Genomic DNA, 23,906 nt, shown 5'->3' with positions numbered 1-23,906 from the left:
CCGTAATTATCACTTGGGGTATCTCTCAGATTGAAGACTAATTACTTTGCATTGGATATTCATGGACATACTTAGCAAGTACCTACAATACGGTATCCCGGAATCAATTCAAAACCAATCTTGTACCATGTACCCCGAAGAGACATTTTCGTTAGATGATGATAGAGTGGCAGTATGCATGTGCATGCAATCAAAAGAAAAATGATTCAACAGACTACTGTCCCGTCTCGGTCTCGATGTCCGGCTCTCGTCCGCTCAGGCTACCGGTGAACTTGTGCTTCACTTTGCGCAATGCATACTTGGCTTCATCCCGTGCGAACACCGCGTTGCGCGCCGGCTTCCACTGCATCAGACCGCGCTGCTGGCGCTGTTCGCTGCGCTTGGCTGCCCGCTTCGACGGGGCGTTGCTTGAGCTGGCTTCGCTGGGCTGCGCCGTGATGGTATGAGGTTCGGAAGGTTGTCGCTGCTGCTGTTGTTGCTCCTGCTGTTGCTCCTGCTGTTGCTCCTGCTGCTGCTCTGGCTGGGCGTCTTCCTCTGATGACGACTCCGATGAGTCCTCCTCATAATCGCTGGGGTGCGCGGCCCCGGTGGGCTCAACCTCCTTGGGGGGTGGGTTGACTGGGTCTTGCGGGGGTTGGTCGCGACCTGGCTCCGCGATCTTGCGGCCCTTGGAGTCGACATAGGCGGCGGGGTCGTCGCCGAACGCACCGCTCCAGTCGTTTCCCTGCTTGTCGATCCAGCGCTTGCGCTCTCTGGGGTGGCTATGTTTCAAGACGTCACGACCGGCTCTAAGGGACTGCTCATGAAGTTTATCGACGTCCTCGGGGATCTCGGCGGTGATTCGGTGAGGCCGCACGCCTTCGGCCATGCAAGCTTCCCATGTTTCAAAGGTCTCGCGGGAATTGCTGTCTACCACGTAATGCTCGTGGGAGTCATCGATACCAGGAGTGAAGAGGCCCCGAAGCTGCAGACGACCGATTTCATGGAGGTCTTCCAAACCAGGTACTTCCTTCGCTTTCCAGTTTTCCTCGGTGATGTAGTTCTGGGTGAGTCGGCTGCCATTCTTCGTCGACCAGATAGGTAGGTCGATTTCGGTCTCCTCGTTATCCACGAGGTGTTGCAGCCAAAGCACTGCGTAACCCGCAGCTCCGTGTTTGCCCTGCGTGTGCAGCTCGAATACGACGGGGGACCGATACCGATGCTTCACCGGAAGTCGAATGCTCCGACGGAAGTCTTCATTAGTCAGGTCGTAGTATGAGTTGTTCCCTTCGATATGACACTGGCCACGCGGGATCTTTCCACTGCTTCCACCGGTGCGCAGTTTGATCTTAGCCCGATGGTTAAAACCTTGCAGCGTAAGCTTGTCTGACACGAAGTGGAACGTGCCTACATCCCACCCGAGCATGTTGGGGGGCAGCTTCGTTTCGACGTGCCGGAACAGCAGCGAGATACGAATCCGTCCGAAGCCAACACCGCCATCGAGAGGGTACCATCTGGTGACTTGCGAGGACTTCTGGAAGAGGTCGGTAAGCTTCAGTTGCACCACGCCCAGGATTGGGTCGTGCTCCCGATATCGTTGATCCCTGACGGTCACGGTGACCATTGATGAACGCCAGTCGCGGACGAATCGCTCGGTACCAGCGTTGAATATGGGCTTGGAGCTAAGTGCTTTGGCTCGAGTCCGGTATACCTGTGCGAGACATTAGCTATGATTCTAGGGTAGAAGCGTCGGAAATCACTCACCAGCTCATCATTGAGCATAATTTTGCAATAGCTGGTGGGCAAGTCTTTGCCTTCCTCTTCAGTGCCTTCGCCGTAATTCTTTGCCGGCTCGTACTCCCTTCCCTTTCGACTACCGGTAGTGCCTTTAATATTGGCAAGTTGCAGGTGCACGATCTGATGAACCACAACGCTTAGGATACCGCTAGGCCACAATGGATCGGGTGGCGTGTGAGTGATCGCATCTTCTTCTTCGGTAATGATAGTGCCCTTCTCGTCCTGGAACTCGGGGATGTCTTGAAGATTCTCCGGAAGGTCTTTCCTCTTGCCATCCGTTCTCAATTCCGGCCTTAACTTCGGCTTTCCAAAGAATCCAACTTCCCAATGCAGCTCACCGGGCATCTCGCTACCGTCGTTCAGACCCTGCAGCTTGGAGACTTGAGGATACATGCAACCTGGGTGTGCCAGCATTTCCCGGATGGGCAGTTCCACTTTGCCGACAATGTCATCGGCTGTGTTACGATCTGAGTCCCACAGTTCAACGCTGAGGTTCTCATCCACCTTGATTAGTTCCGGGGTGACCAGCAAAGCTGTAGTCTCTTCCCAGATCGGATTCAGATCATCTGTAATCACACGGGTGCAGTACATAGGTTTGCCGTATTTGGAGAAGGAGAGGTTGATATAAGGATCACTTCCGCCGCCATGGGTGCCACGCTTATCCTGCTTGCTCAGACCAACGGCACGGTGAATCCGAACCCACATCACACCGATTGCCTGGGTTTCCTTGATGATATCGTCACCCTTGAGGAGCATGCCCAGATCCATGGTCATTGACTTGGGTGCTGCGAAAAGGCTGCAGGCAGCGCCTATGGCATAGTTGACGAAGTTGGAGATCAGCGGTAGATTGAGGATATTGATACCATGTCTCACCATCGGCATGCAGCCGGCTCTGATATGCGGAATGCCAACAAGACTGTAGGTAACCTCCTTCATGAAAGGAGCTTCTGGCATCATCTGCAGTCTCAGGCGTATAGTTCCAACCATCTCAATCAATTCCACAAACACCGGGAAAGGCACTCCGAATAGACCCTGGATTCCCAGGAAGAATATAACCTGCATATGCATGTTACGTGCTTTGGAGGAAGCACTTTGGCCACTCGGCTTTGCATGGTATGCAAAAGAAGCTTCGAGGTTGTAGTAGCTGCCACCCTCTTCAGCAGCTGCTGCCTCCTGAGGATCCTTGTTTTTCTTGTTCTCTTCGCGGATGTTGTCTTTCAGTTGCTGCACGTGCTCGTCTGGAAGAGCCCGCATGCTCAGAATCCGTATAGGGTTGTTTCCTTGGTCGATTTCAGCGATACGGACGTTCTCCACAACACTAGGCGCAGAAGCTTGCATGATGTCCTCGATAGTATCAGCGACGGGCGCCAACATATCGGGGTTCAGCAGGCCCCAGACGACGCCAAGGAACGTGTTCATCCATTCGACAGATTCCGGCAATAAGTTGGCCGTAGCCTGGTTAGCTTCGTTAGTAAAAATTCCCTAGACATACGCAGAGCGGAGAATCGTACTGTCTGCCCTCGTAGCTGCTCACTGCTCCATTCCATTTCACGGCCACTCCGAATGACCTCTTTCATCCACAACCAAATCCCAGTTGTAGTGCAACAGGCCAAGGGTATGAGACCCCATAGCGAGCCACCAAAAACACGACCGAGGAAGAGTACACCAATAAAAAGCCCCAAACACACTCCGGTCGCGCGCTTCTCTAACTGATCAAACATAGGCTTGTAGGAAATCGTCGGTGTAGGGTGAAACAGAATATTTGTTTTCTCGCCGTGGATCGGCACGTCGGACGTGGTGCCTTCAGCGATGGGATCAGGTGGTGCGGTCACATCCTGATTCTCTTTGTATTCGGACAGGTCCTGGTGTGCATCGGTTTTGACTTCCTGCATCGCCACGTCAGACACAATCCGGCACAACTACCCTTCAAGGACTTACTGTTGGCTTTCCCAGATTGGCATTGGGGACGACCAACTAGAAGATAATTTAGCAGAAGTTCACCTGGCGTCTCATGAAGCGGATCGGATTACCTTGGGATCTTTCACGGTGTCCATTGAGTGTTCGTCCTGGTCCTCTACCTCCATATCTTTGCCGGTAACTGGGTCTCTCACTTTGCGAGTCTTTCCCTTGGCCCTCTTCCGCGGTTGATGGGGACTAGCACCACCTTCGGTCTGTCGTTCTCTGGCAGTCTGGGCCTCCTCATATTCTTTCTGTTGCTGTTCTTCACTCCTGAGGCGCTCCATAAACTTAGAGATGGTCGGAACGGGGTTGGTTCCGCTCCAAGGTTCCCCAACTCGATGTTGCTGTGGGGAAGTAGACCCCCCCTTGCTATTGGGATTTGGTGCCATTTTTAATGCCGGTCAAGTCTTGATCAAACTGGAGAAGTGAAGAAAGACGTTTATGGCTTGTAGTATGAATACCGAAAGGAAGCTCTCATCCTATTCCAATTGAGTTTGAGGTGTTCTGGACGAAGGGTATACAAAGTAGATTGAAGCTGACACAAGAGAGTCGCGGGAGATTCTCAATGGCAGTTTCTGACAGTGATAGCATAGACATCGAACAAGAAGACAGGAAATTGAACTAACAAGGCATCTCGAAGAGTCAAATAGCCCTGTAGTGAGTGGTACAGCGAATGCTGATACGCTCTGAGGACTACGTCATTGTGGAGGGAGGGAACCAAAACAGCTGCCAATTGAGTCTGGACGCGTCCAAGGCTGATCCGTAAAACAAGAGGTCATTGCCCTATGATCTACGGAGCTCCCCGACATCTTGCTTTAGAGTGCCTAGAGCTCCAGCTGGCGAGTCAGCGTGTAGATGTAGACTGTGGGGTGATGCGGTGACCTGCTGTTGACTTGGAATCTGGATGCTTCGTCATAGAAACGAGATTGGATGTCTTGGCATTTAGCATCATTTCGACCATCATGAATCGCTGTAACTTTGGTTATCTCAAGGACAGAGCATTCAAGCAAGTTACATGCGCTTCTGCATTGCCGTTTGATTCAGCTTGTGATGAATTGCTTCTCATCTGGGGCGAGGATATATCTCTCTAGAGGGCCGGAAGAGACAAGTACCTTAGTATGTGATGCGGTGATGTCACCGCACTTAACGATGATGCCTGTGCATGGCACACATTGAGAACATATTCTTGAAGGGATACAGGTACTTTACTATTGTTCTTAGGATGGTATAAGCTTGCGACTTATCATTGGACCTCTAGTTCCACTTGAAGTGGATGCCAGTATTTCCTAATATATGAATGGGGGATGTGCTATACATAGTCGGGTTGTTACCTCCAGCCAGAGTACAAATGCGCAATCGCTTAGAATTCAACATGAATGCGCAATATATATTTCTACCAGTAGAATACTTTATACATAAGTATGATTCATAATTTCTGTACTTGGCTTGTTCATTTACATGCATTGGAGTTTGATGATCTTATGTTGATGGCCTGTGGCTGAAGATATGATCACCACAAGGCGATTGAGAAATCGACATTCGAATGTCATAATAGAGCAAAGCGAAACAGACATTCCATAATATAACAATGTCAGTTTAGAGATCTTCGCTCTTAAGTAGTGGCGATTGCAGAGGTTATGGGCATTAAGGTACAATTGCAATTCTGCACTTGTCCATATTAGGTCACAGCGATGCTGAACTGCGCCACAGCGGCGGATAATTGACAACTTTGTTGTGTCAAGTGTCAGATGTCAATCCACACTGGCACATAATAGTGGCCAGCGTTTTCTAATCTCACCACCCATCAAGCCTTCGCTTTTTTGAAGTTGCAGTGGGAACTCAGAGCTCCTTATTCTGCAAATTAAAATACCTCCCTTGTCGCGGTAGATCGGCTCGAGAACGTCCGTCACGCCTCAGCATCTGGACATCCTCATCAGCCATCGCCGAGTTTCACAGCCTGAATATGTCCTCTACAGAAGAGTCGCCGGCTCAACGAGCAGCCAGGCTGCGCCGTGAGCGCCGTGAGGCCAAAATTCGCGAAGGTGGTGCAGCACGCTTGGACAAGATTACAAGCTTGAGCGGACGGACACCGCAAAGTGGTACGAACATTTATGCCTTGCTTTCTCGTCTATCTCCCGTACTGATTCGTCTTGCTACTGCCAGCTCGTGAAGAGTCGTTTTCCGCCCCATCACTCTCGCCCTCACCCTCACCGCAGCCTCCTGCACCTGTCTCCGTCCCCGAAACAGGAGCGCCTCGTCAAACACAACCAGCACCCGTCCGACCAACTGCCAGCGTCGAGGACCAACCCGCAGAAGACCTCCAAGCACAGCAGGAGTATATCCGGGCCCTCCTGCGCCAAAATGCACCGCCTGCAGCCCAGGAAGGCCCCGATGAAGACCCCACGATGAAACTGCTCAACTCCCTGATGGCGGGTGGAATGCCAGGGCTGGACCAAGGCGCAGGCGAAGGCGGCGCCGCCAGGCCCGGAGTCTCGCAAGCAGAACTGGCATCCGCCCTTGGCCTCCCGCCGTTTGTCTCGAGCATGCTCGGCGCAGCGACACGACCCAAGACGGACGAGGAGAAGCGGGAGATCTGGGTGTGGAAGGCGCTGCATGTACTCTTCTCCGTTGTCTTAGGGGTTTACTTCCTCGTGGTTATCAGCGCGTCTGTCGCGACCTATGGAAGCCAGCCGCCGCCTCCTGCGACGGCCCGGAACCCGTTCGTCCTCTTCACGACGGGGGAGATGGTGCTGAGCGGGGCGAGGATAATGCTAAGGAGCAGGGGCGGGGGACTGGCTGGGCCTGGGATGTGGATTCAGTTGTTCAGGGACATTATCCAGGACGGCAGTATAGTGTTATTCTTGCTTGGGATGAGCGCTTGGTGGCATCGAGATTGGCTGGCTTCTTAGCTAGCCATGGCCTGATTGAGTCGAGGCGTTCGGTCCTCATTGACTAGTGGGTTTGAGTTATTCCGCAGCTTACGAATGCATCGAAACAGGCTCAAGCGTTTCTCTTGTGCATGATGATTTGATTACGAATTTTATTGAGATTCGGGTAGTCCGTAAGCATAAACACTTCCAATCTATGACTTACCTACTGCGTAAGAGTGCTTCGCACTCAATGCCCTGAATAGGTAGCGACACTGGTACTTGTCCATGGAGCGGTGGGCTGCCAGCAATAATGAGTCCATAATTCCACCTCAACTTACCTTGTCCTGATAACGATAAACGAGTATTTCTGCAAAATTAAGTGCTAAGCACCCAATCTATCATGACCGTAGCATCTACGGAGTAGCCGTTGATCGATTTCCTTCTATGCCAAGTGACCAGCAAGGTACAAAGCATGTCTGATGGAGCCGGCAGGTGTCTCGACCAGTCCGCGTATCACTACTAGACAACTTAGAGCCCCAGAGGTTAAGATCAACAAGGATATCGTCGGTTACGTAGCAGCCGGTGAGCGGAATAATTGCATATTCAAGCGCGTCAGACTGGGGTGTCTATCAGTTATCTTCGGAGGCCGAGTTGCGAACATACGAATGGTTGGCCAACCTGGACTAAAGTAAAGACGACTGGGGACCAGGGAGGAGGAAATAATACGACTGATTGCTTATAGGGGCAGTGAAAATTCTCTTTTTTCAAAGGCAGTGATAATTTGACCGAATGGTGATTTGACGCCGGCACATCTGCTAAAGCAACCGCGGTAGATTGCTGTCAAGGATTAGGTGGGGGAATTATGGTTGAGAGTACGTATTCCTATTGCACGGCTTCCTATGTAAAGTAGTACTCGCTTCCGTAGTTAAGTCTTTGGGAACGTGCCTGAACTGCTGGAAGAGCGTTAACGTACGGCGTCAAAATGGAAGCAGTTGGCTCTCTGATCGAGTACATGGCGAGGTTGCGTATCATGGGATATGTTCCATTGGTCCCATGTCTCAGGGACGTAACATCGCCAGGATGCCAGTCCATGCACCGACAGACAAGTCAGGGGAAGGAGGGTGCACTAGAGGCCTGCAACGTGGGCGAGCTAAAGCATCTAACGAGAGGCCGTCAGGTACTAGGCATGGCTGGAAGGAGGCTAACGCAACCGAGTTGTCTCGAAATCACAACGGTGTCCACAAAGACGGTTGACCTCATCTACGTGAGAACTGAGCTGAACAGGATGAAAGGAAAACCAGCAGATATATCCGAATCACAAACTGCCTACGGAGCGTATACCGTAACCTCGGGCCTAAGTAGTACATGGCATCGTGTACCCTTAGACTAATGCCCGAGCTTCCGTGCGACCGTATTCAATCGAGCCGAGCGGAAAGATCTATTTTATCAGTGAAGTCGTAGCCGAGATAATGATATTCGTGTTCCTCAGTTTCTCACTCCAGTTGCGAAGAAGTCGAATAATGATAAATCTTGAGCCCGAGAAGTCTAGGAGCCTTGGAGGGGCACCCATCTTCCCCGCCATCTGTGCTTAATTATTTTAATGCCCGGGTTCAAGCCGCCAAGAAGCCATGACAAGCACCAATCCGTCAGTCTGTGAGTCAACCCTTTTTTTTCAATCACGTTGGCGTAGAGTTACAGAGGCCTAGAGTTGATCAACTTGGGAAAGTACAGCCAGTGGTGCTGCTAGGGAAGTAATCTAGTTAGACTCCCAGAGTTACCTAACAGGAACAGTCCATCTTTAACATCCACCGGCCCCGCCTGCTCTTTGATTTTCCTAGCTGCATGAGTTCAGTCTAAATGGCCTTGTTTGTCAGGTACTCAGAAATCTCGTTTCCGGAAGAGACGAGAACAGTATCCCTCATAGAAATAGTCTAGTTACTAGGAATGTCTAGACCGAAATATTTACTATGTGATATAGAGTTGATGTGTTCAACACCTAATTGCCAATGTGGACTGATTTGATCAAAGGCACAAATTTCCTAAGAAACTTTATGGCTCTCCCCGCATGCTTACGGCGTTACAACCCGAGTGTTATGATGGAAATTACGAAAATTCGACTTAGTGAGCTTAGGTACTACTAAGGGTAAGGTTAGTTCCATTAGAAATTCAGTCCGTAGATCATCACCACGGAGTAGATTCCAGGTATCTACCCCTCCAAGTAGTCAGTTAGTTCCATTGATAGCGGACTTTGACCTGCCCCTTTAACTATTCAAAAGGCAAGTATGCTCAAGGATTCGCAATCATGATGATGGCACCTGTTTATTGGACTCTGCAGATTGATGATATAACAAGCATATCCGCATGAAAATAATTGTGGCGGGGTAACTACCTCATGTATCCCAAGGTAGGCAAGTGAGAACTGCCAAGCGACATGAACCAATAACCAGCACTTACAGGCCTTCTCCAGCAATTCTTATTGCCCAAGACTTGTAGCTAGAGGGCTGTTTTCGTCTTGGGTTGCCCATAAACCCATCCCACCCTCCAAATCCCTTCCCCGGAGCAACGGAACGATCACCTGTCAAGCCCCGCATGGCCGAGCCCATTTTCTGGATGCGTCCGGGCCAGGGCGAGGTCGAAACCTGGAGATTCGGGAGAATGAGAGTAAGCACTTCGTAGCTAGGCAGCTTTTTGAGCACATGAGATTATTGTAGTTATCTACCATCAGTGTTAGTTGACGAAGATAAGAATGCATTAGAATGTATTTTTGCTACTATGGACAGAAGTCTTCATTCATTCACATCGGTCGTCAGGTATGCTGTCACTGGTCAGCTGTCAGGTCGGTCGCCCGGAAGGAGATGAATCTCCCCAAGTTCCAAACTCCCAAGGCCGTAGAAGTCGTATGGATCCTTGGCGTGAGAATCCGACCTATTATCCTACAGAGCGATCAAATGCATCTAATTCTTAGACAGTAGTAACTAAGACTAGGGATAAACCATTTGTTGCCTCCACCGACCACCGGACACCCGGGGAGCGGGACCTCAACATTATTTATCCTCTTTAGCGTCTTCTCACACCAAACAATAGTACTGAACCGCTAATAGATATAACGGCCTGGCCTTCCCATCTTCTCCTCAGTGCTTTTATTTTCTATTATTTCCTTCGTCCTTCTACTCCTTATCCTAATCTCTCCCCTCTTCCGTATACTCTCGTGTCGAAGGTGGTCCATATCCTACTCCCGGGTAGAGTGATACGTTACTACCTTACTGCTACTGCCCCTCCCTACCTTAGCTCTCTCCCACTCTACGGTAGGTAGCATCGGCTCAGCTTTACCCCACCAGAGCCAACAGCCCTTCGGCTGCACTACTACTGTCTTTAACTGCTTTTGCAATTGCTTAGCTTTATTTCCTTTGTTCTAGCTCACGTGTATTTGCATGCTTTCGGTGCTCACAAAAGCTGACCCCCGCATCTTTAGCATCTTTTCTCGTCCACCAACTCCCCTTTCTTCTCTTTTCTCCTGAAGTCTCCATATTCCAATCGGTTGAAGCTCAACACTTTTTGTTGAGAGCTCGCGAACATGTCTGACGGCGACGTTAAGCCCCCAAAGCCGGCCGTGGTGAGCAAAATTCCCCTCGGATTCCTCTCGGGAGTTTTTCGGCCTGCGGGCTAATAACATTGTTTAGGTGCTCGAGGCCCACGATGTCGACACTTTCCACGTCCCCAAAGCTTTCTATGAGAAGCACCCTTCGAAGACTCATTTGAAAGATTTAGACGAGTACAAGAAACTATACGACGAGTCTATCCGTAGCCCTGACACGTTCTGGGCCCGCATGGCCCGTGAGCTGCTCACTTTCGATCAAGACTTCCAAACCACTCACGTCGGCTCGCTCGAGAATGGCGACAATGCCTGGTTCGTCGAAGGTCGCTTGAATGCCTCATTTAACTGTGTGGATCGTCATGCCATCAAGAACCCTAACAAGGTCGCGATCATCTACGAGGCCGATGAGCCTAATGAGGGCCGCATCATTACCTACGGCGAGCTCCTCCGCGAAGTCTCCCGCGTTGCCTGGGTCCTGAAGCAGCAGGGTGTCAAGAAGGGTGACACTGTCGCTATCTACCTTCCCATGATTCCTGAAGCCGTTGTGGCTTTCCTCGCCTGTGCCCGTATCGGTGCCGTTCACTCCGTTGTCTTCGCTGGTTTCTCCTCGGACTCCCTGCGTGATCGTGTCCTTGATGCCGGATCCAAGGTCGTTATCACCACAGACGAGGGTAAGCGTGGTGGCAAGGTGATTGGCACCAAGCGCATTGTCGATGAGGCCCTCAAGCAGTGCCCCGATGTTACCAGTGTGCTGGTCTACAAGCGTACTGGTGCTGAAGTCCCCTGGACCAAAGGCCGTGACATCTGGTGGCACGAGGAGGTCGAGAAGTACCCCTGCTATCTCGCTCCTGAGTCGATGAGCTCCGAGGACCCTCTCTTCCTCCTCTACACCTCTGGTTCCACGGGTAAGCCCAAGGGTGTTATGCACACTACTGCCGGCTACCTCCTTGGTGCCGCGATGACCGGCAAGTACGTCTTTGACATCCATGACGACGATCGCTTCTTCTGCGGTGGTGACGTTGGCTGGATCACCGGACACACCTACGTCGTCTATGCGCCTCTTCTTCTTGGTTGCTCTACTGTTGTTTTCGAAAGCACTCCCGCCTACCCCAACTTCTCCCGCTACTGGGATGTCATTGAGAAGCACAAGGTCACTCAGTTCTATGTCGCCCCCACAGCTCTGCGTCTGCTGAAGCGTGCCGGCGATGAGCACATCCACCACAAGATGGAGCAGCTGCGTATCCTGGGCTCCGTCGGTGAGCCAATTGCCGCTGAGGTCTGGAAGTGGTACTTCGAGAAGGTCGGAAAGGAGGAAGCTCACATTTGCGATGTAAGGACTTGCAGACCCCTTTTCAACCCCCGTACTCCATGACTAATGCTTGAAACAGACCTACTGGCAAACTGAGACCGGCTCGCACGTCATCACTCCCCTCGGTGGAATTACTCCCACCAAGCCAGGCAGTGCATCCTTGCCCTTCTTCGGCATTGAGCCCGCTATCATCGACCCCGTTTCCGGCGAGGAGATCTCTGGCAATGATGTCGAGGGTGTTCTTGCTTTCAAGCAGCCTTGGCCCAGCATGGCCCGGACCGTGTGGGGTGCCCACAAGCGCTATATGGACACTTACCTGAACGTCTACAAGGGCTACTACGTAAGATGCTTCATTTGTACGATTTCTGCAAGGGCGTTTGGCTGACTGTACTGCTGTAGTTCACTGGAGATGGCGCTGGCCGTGACCACGATGGATACTACTGGATTCGCGGTCGTGTCGACGACGTGGTCAATGTCTCTGGGCACCGTTTGTCTACTGCTGAGATCGAGGCCGCTCTTCTTGAACACCGTAAGTAGCTTTGGAGAATCTTATGTGGCTGTCGCAAGCTAACTGTCGCTACAGACCAGGTTGCCGAAGCGGCTGTCGTCGGTATTGCCGATGAACTCACTGGCCAAGCTGTCAACGCCTTCGTTTCTCTCAAGGACGGCAACGAGACCACCGAGCAAGTCCGCAAGGATCTTGTGATGCAAGTCCGCAAGTCAATCGGTCCATTTGCCGCACCCAAGGCGGTTTACGTCGTAGAAGACCTCCCCAAGACTCGCAGTGGCAAGATTATGCGCCGTATCCTACGGAAGATTCTGAGCGGTGAAGAAGATAGCTTGGGTGATACATCAACCGTGAGTTGCTCGACCTGCATTTGATTCCTATCTGTTGCTGACCGAGTCCTAGTTGTCGGATCCTTCCGTGGTCGACAAGATCATTGAGACCGTTCATGCTGCCCGAGCCAAGTAGGTTTGAATGATGACACGACTATCGATGACAGAAGAGCCATGAACCAGAGAAGCGTTTGGAAAACAAAATGAATCAAAGGAAGGGAACTTTTTAGCACGTTGAACTGATGTTTCAACCCACGTTTATCAGGAGCAGAGCCGTCTTTTCTTATACCGTGATTCCCTGTTGTACCCACTTTGAAATTTGGCGTAAATTTTAGCCATGGTCATTTTATCTATATATATTACACATCTTCAAATGTCCCAGTGCGCCTTGTAGGGAATGGAGCCTGTTGTCGCCTCTTCCACTATGGAATATCGCATAAGAATGACCGGTACAAGTAATATAAATGGGGCGTGAAACATGAAGAACATGTCGAGTCAGTTCATTACAGCCAATGACGAGAGACGGAAACCGCTGTAGTGTTAAAGAATATTATCATCGGAATTATGTAGTCCAAAGGCAACAATGGCCTTATTGAAGAGACGGGTTTTCGATGTTGTTGTTGTTCGTAATGTCTATTGAGATTATCCATTCATCTACTGTGGAGTGCAGTAATCCGCTAGAGATGCCTGGAGACTGCCTGATCAGGCGTCTATGGTCACATGACTAATGGTTGACAACGCTGCAAATGTTCCGCCGTTGAATTGGGTATTAATAAGGGACACTTACCATGGGGCAACTACTACTAAATCATAATCTACTTCACTCTTGAATGACTTTTCTCCTGCTCACTTTCCCAGTTCAGATACCTTTGTAGTGAGTAGTGAGTATTGAATGGTCATACAAGTAACAACTACTACAGTACCATAGGCGACCAAGGCGCCTCGGAGGCTAAACCGCAACAGGCAGTCCACTGAACTTCCGGGCTGTCTCCCATCTCACTTCGCTCTGGGGCAGCTTTCTTCCTCTTTTTCTTGACCTCTGCGCGTCACTTCTTCCCTTCCCCCCGTACTCCTTGCCATCTTTCCTACCCCCATTGCCACCATCTCTTTAGATCCTTCGCTCTCTGGCTTTGACGGTCTTTTACAAGCCGTCTTTAGCTAGGGTTGACTTTTTCGCCCCTATAAAAAGCAGAGCGAGCGATCCGAGAGAAAAGCTTAAAACAAACACAAACTTTCTGTGAGCTTCCCTCCTCTTGCGCGTCGAAGCCACTTTGACTCGCAAGTTATCTTTTCGAATCTCGACTTCGTGCGAAGGCGTCGCGATAGATCACCTTTCTAGCCGTTTATTTACCTTCAGCATCTCTCTAGTAACTCGGTCAACGATCGCTTCTCAACTTATGAATTCTTAATCCTCAAAGAACGTCGTCAATCATCATGTCTTTCAGTGGCTTCGGAGGATTTGGACAAAACGCCCAGCAGAGCTCTGGCTTCGGCGCCGGCTCTGGCTTTGGTGGTACAACTTCTGGAGGAGGTAGGTCTTGTGATCCATCGTCGTGCTGCGATATTACCCATGTCCCGCCCGTCATTCTTAATTTGTTTGTCTTGCCTCGTTTGCTTGGGATCTCAGCCCAGGACTATGTTGGTGCCTCTGACGTCGACCCGCGACGGTCTCTCACAACCACTGGATCTCGCCACCACCCCGCGGATGACTCGCGACGAAGGGCGACGCAGTAGCCACAAGAGAAGGAATCGCAGCTTGACTACAGTCTCTGACCGCATCTTCCCCGTCATCTAGGCTTTGGATCCACCTCGTCCCCTTTTGGTGGCGGTAACACATCAGGCGGTGGCCTGTTTGGAAACACCTCCAGTAGCTTTGGTTCCGGCGGAGGTAGGTGCCCAATGACGATGTTCATCAGCTTAGCGGTTCTTCTCTTCTCTGCGTCCCATCCTTGGACAGATCCCGGGGTTCTGCGCTCCTTTGGTCGGAGTCGTCTCGCAGTTTTAGAAAGTGGACTGCGACCGTAGTTGCGTTACTTACCAGTTGAGCCAGTACTCAAGGGTCCAAGTCGCACACTCTCCACTTCTGGGTTACTTGATATGGTTCGCGTGTGTTGAGTTGTCCAGGATCGTTACTTCCAAGGCTTAAATGGGATCCCTGTCCGAGGACGGACTGTTTCAATCCTTGATGCTTTGCCATTTTCTTCAAGAGGAATTCATCTTCAGGTACTGACATGGGTTTTATTTCTAGGCTTTGGAACAAATACACAAAACCAACAGAACTCGCTATTCGGGAGCCAGAATCGCACTGGCGGTTTTGGCACTGGTACAACAACCGGTGGTAGTCTCTTCGGCGGCGGAACTTCCACCACAGGCGGTACTGGATTTGGTGGCTTCGGTTCGACAGGAACTACAGGAACTACAGGAACCACTGGAGGCTTTGGAAGCACTGGAACAACCGGTGGTGGACTGTTCGGCAACAAGCCTGCTGGAGGCTTTGGCACCACCGCCACCGCCGGTACTACTGGTGGCTTCGGAACAGGAGGCGGTTTCGGAGGCGCTGCTGGCTTTGGCGGTGGCACAGGAACTGCATTTCAACAAGCAGTGCCTCCCTGTGAAGGAACCGGTAGCACTCCATTCAGTCCCTTCACGGAGAAGGATAGCAGTTCCAATGTGACCAACCACTATCAAAGTATCTCCTTCCAGCAACCATACAGCAAATATTCCTTCGAGGAGCTGCGACTGGGTGACTATAACCAGGGTCGCAGGTTCGGAAACGGAAGCGGACAGGCCGGGGCTTTTGGAACCTCAGCCTTCGGTGGATCCGGTTTTGGAGCGCAACCGGCCGCTGGATTTGGCAGTACGTCTTCGCCATTCGGCGCCGGTACCAGCGCGCCCTCCGCATTTGGCACGACCCAGACTACTGGCGGATTTGGCTCTACCTCCACTAACCCTCTGTTTGGAGCCGCCAAACCAGCAACCTCCCTGTTCGGCGGAGGAACCTCCACAACGTCTCAGCCCAGCCTGTTCGGCGGTACCACTGCCACGACTGGCGGCTTTGGTTCAACGCCAACTGGAACAACTGGATTTGGAACGGGAACAGGAACGGGAGGCTCGTTATTCGGCGGCAACACCCAACAGCAAGCTAAGCCTTTGTTCGGCGGAGGTACTGGCACCGCTACAACTGGTACGGGCACCGGGTTCGGCGGATTCGGTACGCAGAATACCAGCACGGCCAGTCCGTTCGGTGGTACTGCCGCGGCCTCCTCTCCATTTGGCGGTCAGCAGCAGACTGGCGGCACGGGCGCGTTTGGTGGGTTCGGTCAGCAGAATCAGGCTCAGAACCAGACGCAGAACAAGGGATTATTTGGCGGTTTCGGCGCGACCACCCAACAGCAGCAGCCTTCTGGCACCGGCCTCTTTGGTGGCGGTACAGCTGGTACCACGGGCACTTCCCTTTTCGGTCAGAACGCTCAACAGCCTCAGCAGCAGACGACAGGTGGTGGGCTTTTCGGGGGTAATGCTCAGCAAACTGGAACAAGTTCTCTTTTCGGTGGAAATCAGCAACAAGGCCAAAAGAGCCTGTTTGGCGGGGGAACGACTGGCACTGGTACAGGCACTAGCGCATTCGGAGGTTTTGGAGGGACCCAGAATCAACAGACAGGTGCAGGCGGTCTGTTTGGTGGTGGCCAAGCTCAGCAGCAACAGAAGCCCAGCCTCTTCGGCGGCAGCACTGGTACCGGTAGCTCTCTGTTCGGGGGCCAAGGTACAACTGCTCAGACCGCGGGTTCTTCGCTCTTCGGCAACACTCAGGGGCAACAACAGCAGAGTGGCCTCGGCACCAGTAGCCTCTTTGGCACAACCCAACAGGCACAACCACTGCAACAGCAGCAGGCACAGCAGCCTGTTCCTGGAAGCCTGCAGGCTTCTTTGCTCGATGGCAATCCGTATGGCAATCAGTCCATCTTCTCCGGCTTGCCTGCTCCTAGTGCTCCAAGCCCTGGCCCCCTCGCCACACCGCTGTCTTCGTCGATCAAGCAAAAACAGCGCACTCCACTGCCCGTCTACAAGATTACGCCAACTGCGGCGAATCGTCTTATCACACCCCCAAAGCGCCAGGGATACGGATTTTCCTACTCCACTTACGGCTCACCCTCCAGCACTACTAGCACCCCTACTGGCCTGGGAAGCAGTCTCTTAGGCGGCAGCCTTCGTGGAAGTGTTGGTGGCAGCCTTGGACGGGGTAGCTTTAGCAAGAGCTTTTCGACAAGCAACCTGCGCAAGACCTTCGACCCAGAGACTGACAGTGTCTTGTCCCCCGGCGCCCTTTCTGGTACTTCTCGCTTGTCCAGTGGAAGCCTGAAGCGCCTGACCATCGATCGGTCCTTGCGCAACGACCTGTTCGCACGTCCCGCAAGCACTCCCGCAGCTCCTATCACTAATGGCGAGGATGCTACTCAGACGGCCGACAAAATGAAGAAGCGAGTGAGCTTCGATGCTTCATCTTCAAAGGCTCCTGACGCCACAACTGGTGGAGAAATCGTTCCTGTTGCATCTGAGAGCCCGGAACCTACCCCGGAGGAGCTTGGATTCCTGCGCTCGATTCGCAAGCCTGGAAGCGTCAACGGAATCAACGGCGTAAAGGCGTCCACCGACATGGTTGCCCGTCCGGAGATGGAATCTGTTCGTAGCAAAGATCTTCCCTCTGTTCCAGAAGACTCTGAGCATGCTGCCATCACCGACAGCTCCAACAGACTTCCCTTCGTTCCTGGCAGTGACCCCAAACCTGGCGAGTACTGGATGAAACCCTCCCGTGCCGAGCTCAGTAAGATGAGCCGTGAAGACCTCAAGCATGTTGTTGGCTTCACTGTCGGCCGTCAACGTTGTGGTCAGGTAACTTTTGATGAGCCTGTCGATCTGACGACCATCGATCTGGACCAGATTTTCGGCGGGCTTGTGGAAATCGGCGTGCGGAAGATCACGGTGTACCCCGATGAAGCAATCAAGCCTCCGATGGGCAAGGGTTTGAATGTGCCATCCATTCTACGGATAGAAAACTCGTGGCCCAGAGGCAGGGACAAGAAGTCACCTTCACCCCTTACAAGCGGGCCCCTTTTCGAGAAACATGTCGACCGCCTGAGAAAGGTGCACAATACCGAGTTTATCGACTACGAGACGGAGACGGGAACCTGGATCTTCAAGGTCCCCCACTTCACCACCTATGGTCTTGATTATGATAGCGATGATGAAGGTGAGAGCCTCAACCAAAGCACTTTGAGTGCTGCTCCTGACACTCCGACTCCGAAGGCCCAGACTCCCGCCAATCTCGCGAACACTGTGGGCTCGGAGCCAACCTCCACATACACAACTGACGACTCCTTTGTTGGATCTGTGGCCGGGGTCGAGGACGACACTTTCGATTTCAAGAAGCGCAAGATGGTTCCCGGGGCATTTGGTAATCAAGTGATGGAAACAATCGGAGACAAGGACGAGGCTTCTGTGGACGAGGATGAGTCTTTTTTAGGGGACGGCTCCACGGGTTCAACTACTGAGCAGGATGGCGACGACGTCACCGAGAGCCAGCAGTCTGGCGAATCAGATGTTGAATTCGATGAAGGTGAGGAAATGGATATGGCGGGCACCTTTCCCAACCTTGATCATACCGTGGAGCACGACGATGCCAACAGTACCGACAGCTACCTTGACAACACCCAACCCTCGTTGAGACCTTGGGAAACTCCCTCAAAGGCGCGTCTGAATCTTAGCGGCGACTGGGCCGAACAGCTGCAGCGGACAATTAGTCCAAGGAAGCAAAACCGGGATGCACTACGCGAAATACAAACAAATGCCTTTACAGACCGACCTCTTCACGACGACACGCCGAAGAAATCTGTTACCGACAACCGCCAGAAAGGATTCGCGACGAGCATCGATCTGATGAACTCTTTGTTCCAGCAGCCGCGTAAGCAGCAGGGGCAATCTCCTCTGAAGGCGCAGCCGGCACAGCCGAAAGGTTTTGAGGTTTGACTCCCTTGATTCATTGCTATCTGTTGGTTGCCTTTACGATTTGCTTTTTAGGATGATGTATTTTAGACGTTGTCCGCTGCACGCGGTCATTACAGATAGTCCAATCACAACTGATTTATAGTGGAATATTGACTAATCCTCTTCTTCAACTCATAGTGGCCTTATAACAAGCAACCCAAAACCTTCGCTGGCGAATCGAATGAATTGAACGAGGACGACCTGGCCTTTCACCACTCCTTCAAGCCGCGCTGGGGCCCAATGGATTCAATTATTTGCGCCAGGAACGACATGGCCGAAGTTTCTCCTCAGACAGGTACCCGTTGGGAGGAAAAGTTTTCTGTCACCAGCGAAGAGAGACACATTAAGGTGATGGCGTTCAAGAAAGACAGCGAGGTATGGACCGATTCTGTACACTCCTAGGATATTTCGCATACTGACGGAGTCGTAGCCCAGCGGGATGGTTGACGCCCAAAGAAAGCAATCTCACATTCAGCGCGTTGAAGGCATTCCTTTCGCTCGTCTGGCTAAGGCCGATTTTGGACAGTTCACGCAGACATCGCTGAGCTCCACACAATCGGACCAGGAAAGACTCATCTGGCAGTTGGCCAACATCTTGTTCAACGATGAGATTGAAGATGATATCTCTGCTGGGGTGCCGCCTCAACTCCGCCCAAAGTACCTCCAACGCATCAAGAAGGACCGACTCGGTCGCCTATGGGAGAGCATCGTGCGCGAGAGACACGCTCATGACCTGGATAAGATTGAATCTTCTGAGGAACGAGCTGTCCACCTTTTGTGTTCTCACCGAGTCGAAGAGGCGTGCAAAGTTCTGATTGCGAGCCAAAATCTTCATCTGGCTACACTGGTCTCGCAAATTGGTCGAGATGCCACGACTAGATCAGACATGACGAGACAGATTGAGATGTGGCGCCAGCACAACGTCTATTCCGAGATGACCGAACCGGTCCGAGCTCTGTACGAGCTTCTGGCTGGCAACTCACTCCGCAGTGAGGGCAAATCCGGTGGCGCCTTGGAGGATCGTGCATCTACATTTTCCTTCACTGAGCGATTCGAGCTGGACTGGTTCCAAGCATTTGGTCTTCGTTTGTGGTATGGTATTGCCGATGACGAGCCTATCGAAAACGCCGTTCTGAAATTCGCCAAAGAATTGAGGAGCGGGGACGAATCTGCGTTTCCTTACCCTGCGTCCCGCCTGGAGGGAGATGTTGTGTCGCGTGCCGCATCGGACACTCTGGGTCGGGAATCTCCTCTCTGGGTTCTACTGAAGGTCTACTCGGGTACTACTGCTGCTACCAAGAGTTCTGATTTGCCAGCAGTCGAATTCCCGGCTGCCCTGCTTCCTGAGTCTGTCACGGGTGACAAACTCTCTAACCGGTTACCGTTCCAGCTGTATCAGCTACTCACGGCCGTTGTCGGACAACACGACAGTTTCAAGATCAACGCGTTGCGGGCTGACCAATTGGTGTGGGATTACGCTTGGGAGCTTAGTTCCAGTGGGGAGCTTGGGCAAGCACTGTTTGTTCTGCTCCATCTCTCTCAAGCGTCGGATCGTGAACGTGCTGTCAAGGAAACGTTGGCACGCTTCGCATCCTCCTTACCCGACCCAGTGACTGCAGAGGGCACACCAGATGCCACCTGGCAGTATCTCACCACAGAGTTGCAGCTTCCCGAGGCCTGGATTTGGGGTGCGAAGGCTTTGTTTGCTCGTGATAGCGGCGATGTCGCCCGAGAGGTGGATTGTCTCATCCGTGGTAAGAACTGGACTGATGCACACTCCACTTTCTGCCGCGTCGTTGGACCAACTGCGGTTATTGAACGGGACTACGCCACTCTGGAGGCATTGATTTCGGGCTTTGGCGAGGGACCGGAACGCAAGGTCCAAGGCTGGGCGAGCGGCGGCGGAATCTACGACGATTTCCTGCGCCTTGTCACTGCCAAGAATGGAAAGCGTGATCCTAGTCGGCTGAGCCGTTTAGTTAATGCGCTTGTAACGATGGGTGAGACGATTGGCAAGGGGTCTGGAGTGGAAGGGTTGGAGGCTCGAGTCGCCTTCAAGGAAATGAGCCGAGCCGTAGCCGGTTGGACTACACGTGAGGACGCCAGTGTAAGTACCGTATCTGTCTCAACGCTACTGTTGCCTGATTCAAGTATAACTGACGAACAACAGGCGATCGAGTTGCCCTCTGTGCTCAACCTACCTCTGACTGGCGATGCGCGCATCATGCAAACAGCAGAGATGAGTCGGAGGTACTACAATACTATCATGGCTGGAGGTTATTGAAGAGGGAAAAAAGCAAGGAGGTCGTTTGTATTATGAAAGATATGTGTGCATTTGTGGCCCTGAGGTGACTTTGATGGCATTTACTTTGATTGTCCTCACTCACTTTCGCTTTCTTGGATGTGCCAGTTGCTACGGCAGCTCTGCCTGCAAGTGGGTTCTCTACGCTACTGCTTGGATTCGAAAGACAGCATGCAGCGTGTCATTCAGAAAGGGAACTGAGTCAGTTTTACGAAGTCGTGGTTTTCCAACTCTTTTGCGTGTATCTCACTACCCTGTTTTACTGTTAGATCTAATCGAGCATGGTGTTTCTAGTGTGTCTCTAGTGTACCTTAGAGTAGATGCTTCAATAGATGCCTCAGGTAATCATGAATCGTGCCTGCCTGATCTGCTCGTCATTCTGTGCTCATTATGAAAACAGAGAAAGAGGAAAGCGCGGTGGCCGACCCCCCCCCCCCGGTTCAGGCTTTCAGGCCCGGTTCCGGCTTTTGTCTTGATTGGGGTTCTGGCCAGTGATACCGGTCCCCCGTTGCGCAAAGGCGACACAGAGCTTCGACTGAAAGGAGACCACACAGTCTTCCTCACTTTGGTCTTGTCTTGTCTTCTTGCCAAAGCCCTTTCTCACAGTCCTGTGCCTGGCTAGGTGCATCGCTGTTTGTCTCCTTTGCCAGTCAGCGATCAACGACCTGGATACGTACTTTAAGAGCGCAACATAATCAGTGGAATCTGCCAACGTATACAAGTGTCCGGCTTTCTCTACACGAGACCACAGTTCTTGAGGGCGTCTCTATCCTTGGCTCTTGCAAGAAGGGGCGGAAGCAGAGAAGGAGAGAAAGATTGGGAATAAGCGCAATACCGCGAAGCAGATGCCTGTACCCTTGTCCTGGCTCGGCATTTGCGTTTCCCTCTGAGGGCTAATCTCTTTCTTATAGACATCGCACGAGCATTGAATCTTCGACAATGTCTGGCGGAGTGCGCGAAATTCAGGAGGAGAGAGTCGCGCCCTCCTCTTCTTCCAACGACGGCGAGAATGTGATCCAGCACCATGTTGACAAGTCGGCACAGGGGTCTTCAGGCTCGGATCCTTCTGCTCTTGAAACTCAGAAGGCCACGACCCTGCAGGCAGACGACGAAACCGAGGGTGAAGCTCATTCGGCCTTTAGTAAGAATGAGAAGCGCTTCATCGTCTTCATGATCTCCATGGCGTCATTCTTCTCTCCCCTGTCCGCCCAGATCTATTTCCCCGTCATGCCGACGCTTGTCAAAAACTACCATCTCACTACTGCCTTGATCAATCTCACCATCACCACGTACCTGATCTTGCAGGGTCTGGCTCCGAGCTTCATCGGCACTTTCGCCGACTCAGGAGGTCGTCGTCCGGCATACATTCTTGCTTTCACTGTCTACCTGGCTGCGAACATCGGACTCGCGTTGCAGAATAGCTACGCGGCGCTGATGGTTCTTCGCTGTATCCAAAGCGCAGGTAGCAGTGGCACCATTGCCTTTGGCTACGGGGTTGTAGCGGACATTGCAACGGCGGCGGAGAGAGGAAGCTTCATTGGACCTGTGTCCGCGGGTGTAATGGTGGCGCCGGCTCTTGGGCCAGTCATTGGAGGTATTTTGGCGAAGTTTCTCGGTTGGAGAAGTGTTTTCTGGTTCCTGGTCATCATCAGTGGTGGCTACCTGGTCGTGTTCATGATCACGATGCCTGAGACCAATCGCAATATCGTCGGGAATGGCAGTGTCCCTCCCAATCAATGGTGGAGGATGTCTCTCATTCAGTACTTGGCCGCACGCCGCCGACTAAAGAAGATGACAGCCGAAGAACGTCTCGCTCATCAGGAGCAGAGAGCCAATCTCAACCAAGCACGCGAACATCACAAGCTTTCGTTCCCGAATCCACTCAAAGCCTTCGCGATCTTGCTGGAAAAAGATGCATTCATCGTGGTCTCCTACGTCGGATTGGCCATGTTGGCTAACACTGCGCTCTTGACAAGCACACCCAACCTCTTTGGCAAGCTCTATGGCTTTAATGACCTTCAAATTGGTCTTTGCTACATGTAAGTGCAACCTATTGATCCGCTCCTGGGAATGGCTTGTCAGACAACCAGAGATATGCTGACCATATCTGTCTCCTGAAATCATAGCCCTCTCGGAGTCGGTTCATGCATCGCAGCCATTCTCAACGGCAAGCTGCTGGATTTCAACTATCGTCGCATTGCTCATAAAATAGGCATGCCAGTGGATCGGAAGAAGGGTGACGATTTACGGGGCTTCCCTATCGAGAAGGCACGTCTACAGGCTTTCTTTCCCCTCATGGCTCTCGGTGTAGCTGCCTTCATCCCGTACGGCTGGGTCCTTCAGCAGGGAGCGCCGCTGGCGGCACCCCTTATCCTGCAGTTCATCATCGGATTCAGCTTCATCGCCTCCCTCAATACACTGAACACACTCATGGTGGATCTGTTCCCAGACCGAGCGTCTACCGCGTCTGCGGCATCCAACCTCGTTCGATGCTGGCTGGGAGCCGTCGGTGCCGCTGTGATTGACCATATGCTCAGCGCCATGGGCTGGGGCTGGTGCTTTGTCTTCTGGGGCTTGTTGATGCTGGTTGGCCTAGGCCTGCTGTGGGTGGAGTACCACCACGGCATGAAATGGCGACTGGCAAGGCTCACCAAGCTGGATCAGAAACAGGTGGAGAAGGAGACTCAGAAGGCCGCAAGCGAGAACAAGGAGGCGCACGGAGATGAGAACGAGGCGAATTCGGACAATTAAATTGAGATCTTTTCTGATTGACGTTTGCTTTGACACAAAACGACTTTTAAGCCGCAAAAGGTGGGAGAGCAGCGAATGTGTCGAAATATGGTTGCTTTTTCTGCCTGTCAGACACGATGATATTGTCTAATTTGCTTCAAGAGGTTGATTGGTTTTCTTGCTAGCTATGCAACCTTTACAAGGAAGAGATAAAGAACAGTTGTTGCAGCTACAGCCATCTATCTGTAGCAGGACTATGGGGATACTCTGTCTTGCTGGATAGCTTTTCTCCTCAGACATTACGTAACCGACCGCTTATCTACTCAATTACGACTGTTCAAAAGATCCAAAATACTTCAACATATGAGATTATTCGAACTGCTACCAGAAATCTGTACATGACTGAACGTAAACACAGCAGAAGGAGGAAAAAAGAAGATAGAGGTTATACGCGGACATGAAACACAAATCACTCCATGGCTTTGC

The 23,906-nt window shown here is 52.0% G+C and overlaps 4 protein-coding genes across 4 annotated transcripts; 3 read left to right on the top strand and 1 right to left on the bottom strand.

Moving 5' to 3' along the window:
• Positions 1-214: 214 nt before the first annotated feature.
• ALT_5570 (C2 domain protein) lies at positions 215-4,124 on the bottom strand (the record flags this gene model as incomplete). The annotated part of the gene is made up of 5 exons (XM_033554667.2): positions 215-1,690; positions 1,744-3,231; positions 3,288-3,662; positions 3,715-3,750; positions 3,807-4,124. The coding sequence occupies 5 exons, from the start codon at positions 4,122-4,124 to the stop codon at positions 215-217; spliced, it is 3,693 nt and encodes a 1,230-aa protein (XP_033410558.2).
• A 1,574-nt stretch (positions 4,125-5,698) lies between these two features.
• ALT_5569 (uncharacterized protein) lies at positions 5,699-6,644 on the top strand (the record flags this gene model as incomplete). Its single annotated transcript, XM_033554668.2, has 2 exons — positions 5,699-5,834; positions 5,899-6,644. 2 exons carry the CDS (start codon positions 5,699-5,701, stop codon positions 6,642-6,644), a joined length of 882 nt encoding a protein of 293 aa, XP_033410559.2.
• A 3,535-nt stretch (positions 6,645-10,179) lies between these two features.
• On the top strand, positions 10,180-12,482 carry ALT_5568 (acetate--CoA ligase; the record flags this gene model as incomplete). Its single annotated transcript, XM_033554669.2, has 6 exons — positions 10,180-10,218; positions 10,286-11,530; positions 11,589-11,849; positions 11,909-12,038; positions 12,093-12,367; positions 12,420-12,482. The coding sequence occupies 6 exons, from the start codon at positions 10,180-10,182 to the stop codon at positions 12,480-12,482; spliced, it is 2,013 nt and encodes a 670-aa protein (XP_033410560.1).
• Positions 12,483-13,780: 1,298 nt separating this feature from the next.
• On the top strand, positions 13,781-23,441 carry ALT_5567 (nucleoporin NUP145; the record flags this gene model as incomplete). Its single annotated transcript, XM_033554670.2, has 8 exons — positions 13,781-13,877; positions 14,142-14,234; positions 14,595-18,364; positions 18,527-18,763; positions 18,819-20,495; positions 20,559-20,638; positions 21,602-22,729; positions 22,817-23,441. 8 exons carry the CDS (start codon positions 13,781-13,783, stop codon positions 23,439-23,441), a joined length of 7,707 nt encoding a protein of 2,568 aa, XP_033410561.2.
• Between the last annotated feature and the right edge of the window lie 465 nt (positions 23,442-23,906).

This window comes from Aspergillus lentulus, assembly GCF_001445615.1.
Source record: "Aspergillus lentulus DNA, contig: Alt09, strain: IFM 54703, whole genome shotgun sequence".
NCBI lineage: Eukaryota > Fungi > Ascomycota > Eurotiomycetes > Eurotiales > Aspergillaceae > Aspergillus > Aspergillus lentulus.
This window is presented reverse-complemented; position numbering and strand designations above follow the sequence as displayed.